The sequence below is a fragment of the Cornus florida genome, unplaced genomic scaffold (assembly GCF_030987335.1).
Source record: "Cornus florida cultivar Cherokee Brave unplaced genomic scaffold, ASM3098733v1 CherokeeBrave_3.0.0_Hap2_Chr10, whole genome shotgun sequence".
Taxonomy (NCBI): Eukaryota; Viridiplantae; Streptophyta; class Magnoliopsida; order Cornales; family Cornaceae; genus Cornus; species Cornus florida.
In genome coordinates, this window is record NW_026775580.1 from 57,069,982 (window position 1) to 57,079,604 (window position 9,623).

The following is a 9,623-nucleotide window of genomic DNA, read 5'->3' on the forward strand; positions in this document are numbered from 1 at the left end:
TAAAATATTTTTATAATTTTATTTACTAGTGGAGCATAATTGAAAAATAATAAAATAACACTTCTCTACTCGTAAAAAATAATAAAATGATAAATAACTGAAAACCAAAACTAAAAATCAAAACTTTATTTTCGAGTCGTGGGAATCGCGAAGAAAATTGCAAGTAGTTTTTAAATGTTTTGAAATATGAAATATCAAAATAAAGTTATCAAACTGATTTTGTTACCCACCTTTATCCATCAATGTTTCTGATTGGACCCAACCAAGTTGTGGTGAATCTGTGAAAGGTGACAAAGATTTCTAGGTCTATCCGGCCAAGTCCAAAAAGCCAGCCGTCCTCGAGAAACACTGACTTTTGGAAGACCAGAGTCAACCGACCCCTCATTTTTTTGCTAAATTTCAAATTCCAATTAATGGTTACCATAAATGTTTCACTTTCAATGGTTTGGACCAAACCCAAAAGTCATGGTACCACTTAAACACCACCATCAATGGTACAAAACCCTGTAAATGTTTCAGACCTAACCTAGCCACACCAACCCTCTATTATCATCATAGCCAAGTTGTTTCCCACTTTTTGCTAGTATATAGTATTCTATTTAAGTTCAGATACACCTATGTTAATTGCATATCTTCTCTGACTTCAATACATACTAAACCACCATTTTTATTCATCATCACTACTTTTTGGCCCTTAGGCCTCTCCCTCCTTTTTACACCTTAAAACATCCTCATACTGCTCCCATAGAGAGTCATAGAGAGTCATAGAGAGAGAGAGAGAGAGAGAGAGAGAGAGAGAGAAATGGCTGGTGAGTTGCAGAAGAACAGCATGTACCTAGAACAAGGTCCAGGGACCTATGAAAATGGCGATGTTCGCAAGAACTTCGACGATGATGGTCGTGTTAAAAGAACTGGTACTATCTAATAACAGATATATAGAAGTTATATATATGCATATATATTAATTAATTGTGTTTGATATCTATTTCATATTAATCTGTCTCTGTATGAATTTGTTTTTTTGGTTTGAAGGAACTTTATTGACTGCAAGTGCTCATATCATAACTGCTGTGATTGGTTCTGGAGTGCTTTCTCTAGCATGGGCAATAGCTCAGCTAGGTTGGGTGGCTGGGCCAGCAGTTCTCATGGCTTTCTCTTTCATCACCTACTTCACTTCAACCCTACTTGCTGATTGTTACAGATCTCCAGACCCTGTCACCGGCAAGAGAAACTACACTTACATGGATGTTGTGAGAGCCCACTTAGGTAAAATTATAAATTACTTACCTAAACTATATAAAAAATGATAAAAGTCCCTGTTGGTTTGTATAACCTAACTGATGTGACAATCCTAACATTACTCAAACTATGTGTGTGTGGATGGTTTGTGTTCTTTTTTTAATTTATGATTTTTTGTGATTATTTTTTTAAGGGTAAAGTGCATTAATCTCTCTGAACTATTGGTCATTTGCAAGAAATCCTCCTGAACTATAAAAAATCTCCTTGAACTATGATTTTGTTGCAATTTATCCCCTTAAACTATTGGTCATTTGCAAGAAACCCCCCTGAACTACAAAAAACCTCCCTGAACTATGATTTTGTTGCAATTTATCCCCCTGAACTATGATTTTGTTGTAATTTAACCCCATGACATCAGCTTCCGGTACAGAAAATTTTGAAAAACCAGTTTACCCTTATAACATGTATACTGCGTCGTTTTAACTTATATACTTCTTACTTTTTTTTTTCTGCCAAAAGATGCCTTTCACCCAACACAACCCAAAACTGAGAGCTAGAGAGAGAGAGAGAGGAGACCAAAGAAATCCGAGGTTGGCGGGATGGCTCGGTCTCGGATGATGGTGGCTTGTGCGCGGAGGATTCGGCTGTGATGAGAGCTCGATTGACTTGGCCGTGAACTGTGAAGGCGGCGGTGAGCTCAAGGGGCTCGGCGGTGAACTATGGATGGCTGTGTGCTCGAAACACGGACGGTGATGTGCTCAGCTATGGAGATGACGGAATGGGCCGGCGAGATTGGAATGGACGGTGGAATGGACCGGCGAGCAAGGTAAGCTGAATGGCGGGCAAGGCGGTGACGGCGATGGGTTGACGCAACGGTGTAGAGAAGTGCGATATATATGGCCGATGGATCTGGCTAGTGGTGCAACGGCTATGATGGAGCTATGACAGGAGACCCACCGATCCCAACAACAAATTCCTCTGCTTCATCGTCCGTTTTAGTCAATCAATTCGCTTAGATGGGGTAAATTGCAAAAAAATATATAGTTCAGGGGGTTTTTTGCACATACCCCAATAGTTCAGAGGGGTTTTTTGTAACTTTTATAATTCAGGGGGGTTTCTTGCACATACTCCAATAGTTCAGGGGGTTTTTTTTTACAATTTTTATAATTCAGGGGGTTTCTTGCACATATCCCAATAGTTTAGGGGGGTTTAATGCACTTGACCTTTTTTTTTTTAATAAAAACCCACTTCCCTATGGATCTTTAATTACTGCAATTAATTTTATGAAAATCATAAATGGGTAGTTTTAGAAATGTTAAAAATTAATGGGTTTTTGGCGTTTTGTATTTTTCAGGAGGAATGAAGGTCCAACTATGTGGACTAGCTCAGTATACTAATCTCATTGGGGTTACTATTGGATACACAATAACTGCTTCTATCAGTATGGTGTAAGCATCAACCAAAAATAGACCTACTTTAAATCTATATGTTTGAGTCTTCCAAACCATTGACTTGTAATTCATATATAATACAATAATAATATATAATTAAAGACTATCAATTATTATAAATTCTCAAATTTTAAAATTTTTATTTCTGTTGATGATCAGGGCCGTTAAAAGGTCAAATTGCTTTCACAAACACGGGCATCATGTTAAATGCTCAATATCAAACTATCCCTTCATGATCATCTTTGCCGCCATTCAGATCGTTCTGAGTCAAATACCAAATTTTCACAAGCTCTCATGGCTCTCTATAGTTGCTGCTGTGATGTCTTTTGCTTATTCTTCCATAGGCATTGGACTTTCCATAGCTAAAGTTGCAGGTATGTATGTCTTTGTGTTTGTGTGTGTGTATATATATATATATATATTATATAAATAGACGACAAGCCAATTGAGCTCTCATGCATAATTGAATAGCTTTGGTTTAATTCACTGCTTTAATTACTTGTGATTGTGAAATTATAATTAGGAGGTGGACATGTACGGACAAGCCTAACAGGCGTGACTATTGGGGTGGACGTGACTGGATCAGAGAAGGTTTGGAGAACATTCCAAGCCGTTGGTGATATCGCCTTTGCGTACGCTTACACCAACGTCCTCATCGAAATACAGGCAAGCCAATCTCCTCATCTTACACACACACACACACACTCAAAATGAACATAATAATGATCTCTTAATTATGAAATTTTCTCCGTACCTGATTTTTCTTAGGTATGATTTAAGTATAAAAAGGAAAATTATATATAAAAAAAAAAAAATTACAGTCAAATTCAACTGTTATCCTCGTGTGTCATTTCTGAATATAAACATGTGTATATATATTTTGGTAATGAAGAATCAATCCACCTAAATACTTTTTGATTTCGAATTCTAAATTAGGTAATTCTCCACAAATTATGTGCATCATTTAAACTCTCAACTCATCTTTGATTCTATTGTAACCAACTACCAGTACCTCAAAAGTCTTACCATCTCCATTTCCAAACGGTTTGTGTGTGTGTGTGTATATATATATATATTAGCTATATACAGTGATTCGCTGTCGCAAAATTGTCCGCGTTAATGGACTCAAGATGAATATCGCTGTAAATCAAGTGTAACGAAAGGATTAAACCAAAATCAGATATACAACATAATATATATGTATATATATATATACACACACACATACATACACAGTGTAGGCAGCATGCATGCATGCATACATGCGAAGTCCCTACTGTCTCCTCCAATGCATCCAATCCATTAATACATACACACGGTACATATAATAATTCAGCCACAAAATTTTCTCTGTAAAGTTTTCAACTTGTTTAATTCCATCATTCTCAAGTAGCCGTTTATTAAGTTCCACCTGTCCCTTACAGCTAATAACCGAGAAGTCCCATCACTATTACATCCTATTTTATATAAATAATTTTTTAATGATTCTAAATCTCTCACCTATAACCTTTATAATTTGTGATTATATATATATATATATTATTAATTGCATATGTATACTTAATTTTAATTTTTTCTAAAAAGTTTTGATCTATTCTCTAAAATATTACTTATTTTTATTCGAAAAATATTTGAAATATTCTCTTATTTTCAGAAAATATACTAATTTTTTAACATTCAAAATTTATGTATTCAAAGTTTTAATTGTTAAACAAAATATTAATTTAATAAATTTAAGTTAAAAAAATTACTCCTACAAGATTGAGAGGTTTAAAATATATTTGGAAACAGGCATAAAAAACATTATTTTTTATTGAACCTTTAGAATGGAAAAATATTGCCAAAAAAAAAAAAAAAAAAAAATGGAAAAGTCAAATTATAGGTAATTTTCCGGACATTGATATCCCACCCACTCCAAAAAAGCTGGTAAATTGTCATTTACCTGAAGCAACATTCCCTTGTTTTTTTTTTTTTTTACTTTGTACTGTAGTATAGTTGACAATTTATTTTCAATCTTGTTATGATTAGTGAAAGATACTACGATTGAGATAAAATTTGATATAAAATTATCATTATTATTATTTATTTATTTTAATTTTATAATGAAAAATCAACTCTCCTATTAGTCATTTTGGACTTTCAAATAATTTACAAATATATATGTACAATTACTCTTAGTCACACATGATTTTAAATTTAAATATTTTTATATTTTGTAAAAATTGAATTCAAAATATTGGAGCTCGAAAAGAATAAATGATGATATTAAAAATGAGCCATCTGATTAATATAAACCAAATGGGACAAAAATGTTGCCACGTGACACCACCGACCGACAGTGACTTGAGCATGGGGTTTGGGGCTAGAAAAATAAGGTTTGGTATAGGTGGGTTTACTACTGTACAGGGCTGTGTAACAAATGATTCCTTGTGGACCATTTAACTGACGGACCACATGAATAGAAGATTTTAGGCCATTGAACGTGTGACCCTTTTCAAATGAAGTGAAAGCCCACCTTTTTTTTCGTCTTTGTTTTTCTTACTTTTTCTTTTACCTCATCATCTTTTCTTTTCTGCGTTATCTAAAACCATGGTACCAATGTCGTCACGTCTTCTTTAGGCACACCTTTACTTAGATTGATATTTGTAGGGCCATTCACCGACTAATTTCCACGATAACGTAATTCAGCATTTAATTTTGAATAAATTAAATATTTAATTTTGAGTGACACATCAATTATTACTAAATGTTGAATGTTAATAGTTAATTTTTTTTGAAAGATATATTTATTTTTAAATTATTATTTAAAAACTTTCGTACTTAAAATTTAAGTCATTAAAATTTTCAATACTTAATTTTGAATTATATTAAACAACATCTTTCTTTAGTGACGAGAGATTAAACCATATATATGACTATAGTGGCGGATGCAGTATGTGCCCAGGGGGGCAACTGCCCCCTGCCTTGCTGCCTCGTTATAATTTTTATTTTATTTTATTTATACATATATTTATAAAAATTGATAAAATGCCCCCTCAAAATTATTAAAATGGTCCCTTTGCCTCTGAATCTACTAAATTTTATTTTATTTTATGCGTATAATTTGTAAATATTTATAAAATACCCTCATAAAATTTATAAGTTATCCCCATAAAATTATATATTTCTAAAAAGGTCTTTAATTCTTTATTCCTTTTCCTTCTTACTCTTCAAATTTCTTTTTATCATCTTTAAAAACTTTTGCATTCTCTTTTTACAATTAAAATCTATTTTTTCCTTCAAAATTCTCTCATATTTTTTTCTTTTTATTTCATTTTCTTCTTAAAAAAATCATTTTTTTTCTTAAAAATTTATTTTTTCTTGCACTCATGCATAATTTATGTGCAATAACTCTTCTTTTTCTTTTTTTATCTTCTTATTCATTTTTTATTCACTTATTCTAATGCATTGTTGTTACACTATTATGTTTTCGGTATGGTTGAAAAAAAATTATTTTGTCAATGTTAACATGCCCCCCCCGAACTAAATTCCTGGCTCCGCCCCTGTATGACTACTTGTTTATGTTTAATTCTGGCTCCTTTTCGGGCAAAATTTGGGCTTAATGATATTTGTAATTGGTTTAATGCTTGTCTTTATATTAAAAAACATAAGTTATTTGATAGTGTTATATATCCACCGGAGCAAATGTGACACGAGCACCTTTACAAATAGCCCTTGGCACAAGGGTGTGGACCTTCTAGTTAATATAGATTGTGTTCTCCTTTCAACTCTTAACATGACTTAGTGCTAGAGGTTTGTCACGTAACGAATTTGAATGAAGAGGATGCAGGACTTAAGAACGGATAGTTTACCAATAGCCCTTGGCACAAGGGTGTGGACCTTCTAGTTAATATAGATTGTGTTCCCCTTTCAACTTTTAACATGACTTAGTGTTAGAGGCTGTCACGTAACGAATTTGAATGAAGAGGATGCAGGGCTTATAAGAACGGATAGATAACTTTATTTAATAATTTATACTTTTGAGAAATGACAAACTTCCAATCTATCACTAGTCATAACGCATTTAATTATGGCTCATATCTAAAAGATTAAGATAAGAGGCGGAAAAACCATTGTAGCGAGGCCCACAGCCCCTCTTTTCTTTTAGAAAGGAGTGGGAACACCTATCTCCCTCACACGGAACCAACAAAAAAAGAAAAACAAAAAAACAAAAAAAAAAAAGCTGACCTTTAGAAAACTAATGTGAACTCTTCCTTTTAAGGGGAAGTGCACAGAAAAAGAGGCCTTGATAGATTTGTTGATATGGACTCAATTATTTAATCTATGATTGTTGTGCTCCAAATTTTGTTTTGGTTGCAACCGTGGACTTTGTGTGAGCCCAGGTCCATCAAAGTCATGGGTCCAGGGCAGTGTTTTCGGAAAATTTTTCTGACCCGTTATTCTCTTTTCGGGTTGTAAATTCAGTTTAAAATATTTTTATACTACAGTATATAAGGGCAACTAGAGTGAGAGAGTTATAGAGTTTGGAGCTGAACTTGTAATTTTATATTTTTCGCATAGTGAAACACTGAAACCTTATGCCTAATCTTCACTGAGTTTTGCTAGACCACACGAATTTTTTTTTTTTTGTGTTTATTATACGTAAACAATATTTTAAAAGAAATTAAAGAAAAAGAAACTAAGAATGACGGAGGGAAAATTAAGCAGGAACTAATAAATATTATATTACATTGATGTTAAACACAGTGAAAATAAAAGGAAAAAAAGTCTTGTCTATGGACCTTGCCTCATATCTCAACTTACATGGAAGATGTGGTTATAAACAAGGTTAACAAGTCTATCAATGAAGATGTTGATAGGTTTTTGCACCTATATGTACATATATGTGTGTGTGTGTGTGTGTATATATATATATATATGTATGTTGAATGTGTGGAACCTCATGTATTGCAGGACACACTGAGATCACATCCTCCAGAGAACAAAGTGATGAAAAAAGCTTCATTTTTGGGTGTCTCAACCACAACCCTGTTCTATTTCCTGTGTGGTTGCGTCGGCTACGCAGCATTCGGAAACAATGCACCGGGAAATTTCCTAACAGGCTTTGGCTTTTATGAACCCTTTTGGCTAATTGACTTTGCCAATGTTTGCATTGCTATCCACCTTATTGGAGCTTACCAGGTATGTAAACTACTAGTTTCGTCTTCTTTGTTAACAGTTATCTACTCTAAAAATTTAAGTGGTTAGAAAATATTAATATCATGTTAAGCTGTTAGAGATGGTATAATTTTAATATTTAAATCCTTAAACATTCTTCTACGTACACAGGTTTTCTGCCAACCCATCTTCGGGTTTGTAGAGTCACAGAGCAAGAAGCGTTGGCCAGAGAGCGACTTCATAACAGTCGATCACAATGTGAGCATTCCATTTTATGGAGTTTACCATGTGAATTTCTTCAGGCTGGTGTGGAGATCATGCTATGTGATAGTAACAGCTGTGGTGGCCATGATATTCCCATTCTTCAATCACTTTGTGGGCTTGATCGGAGCGCTCTCATTCTATCCATTGACAGTGTACTTCCCCATAGAAATATACATTGCGCAGGCGAAAATACCTAAGTTTTCTTTCACTTGGACATGGATGAAAATACTGAGCTGGGCTTGTCTGGTTGTGTCGATTGTTGCTTCTGCTGGTTCAATACAGGGGCTTGCTAAGAATCTCAAGGAATACCATCCCTTCAAGAATCAATAAGTTCACAATACATCTTGTTGAACATGTAAGTCAAGCGTTTGGTTGGATGAAATTCGTGCCTTGAAATTGAAACTGGAAAATAATTAGTTTAAAGTTTGAACTAATATAATATGGTCTTCGGTTTCAATTCTAAGGCTTCAATTTCACGCTTTCAAACCCACCAGCAATATTCTTAGTATGAATATTCAAGTGGAGTCTGGATGTATTTTATAGTTCCAAATGTTTTAATCATGCACCAAAATGCTGAAAGGCACTTGAGGAGACATTACCTGAATTTGAAATTATCAAGAACATGGTTGAAATTGTAAGTTGTGACTTGTGATATATCTGCAATTGATTCATCGATCGATATAATGGATTCTGAATCCAAATGGTAGTGTATTTCTTCTTTATATATGCTAATTCTGTTGTATGGTAAACCAAAATTTTTTATCATCAATGAGTGTTACTCTGTATTTAAATAATTGTGAATTTCACTTGTCAAAACATGACATAATTAGGAATATTATAAATTTTCAGGACTTCCTTTCCATAATTATCTCTAAGAATTATTATATGGTATGATTTATCTAATAAAATGAAAATTGTATGTTAATGATCTTCATGGAATTAAGCTCAATTAACCAAGTTGGTTCAATCAAATCATCCTATAACAAAGAATTTTGTACAACAACATAATCAAATTCTTTAAGTTTGTCACAAAATCCAACTGCCTATCATGTCGATCATCAAGAAATATTCTTTCTTCTCATGTAGAATTTATATAGTAAACATTAAATATATTAATGTAATTTTTTGGAATTTTGTTTTTTCCAGTCAAGTTATCCTTTCAAATCATATGTATGCATTCAGTTATACAAATGCCAAGATTAGAAGTTCATAAGTAAAAAAGGTCAAAGGGGGCTTCTGTCTCACTAATTACAAATGCTTGAATAAGCTCTGCGCAGCACAGGTTTGTTCAGGTGTCCCGGAGATTGTAATCACTGTTTCTGAATCGAAAATCTGAAAGAGCGTTAGTAATTAAGAATATGTCAATTTGCAATACATGGAGACCAAATGATCTATAAGTTACTTCTGTAATTTACTAAATAATCCTTATTATCTTTCCATCCATATATCTTTTTTCCTAGTCGGTACTTACACACACATGTCTCCACTGAGGCTCGAACCTCTGACCTTTCT

At 33.5% G+C, this 9,623-nt stretch overlaps 1 protein-coding gene across 1 annotated transcript; it reads left to right on the forward strand.

Moving 5' to 3' along the window:
* The first annotated feature begins 484 nt into the window (after positions 1–484).
* On the forward strand, positions 485–8,833 carry LOC132276077 (amino acid permease 6-like). The gene is made up of 7 exons (XM_059777332.1): positions 485–914; positions 1,033–1,266; positions 2,594–2,687; positions 2,850–3,064; positions 3,214–3,356; positions 7,644–7,871; positions 8,019–8,833. The coding sequence occupies exons 1-7, from the start codon at positions 803–805 to the stop codon at positions 8,439–8,441; spliced, it is 1,449 nt and encodes a 482-aa protein (XP_059633315.1). The 5' UTR covers positions 485–802; the 3' UTR covers positions 8,442–8,833.
* The last annotated feature ends 790 nt before the right edge of the window (positions 8,834–9,623 follow it).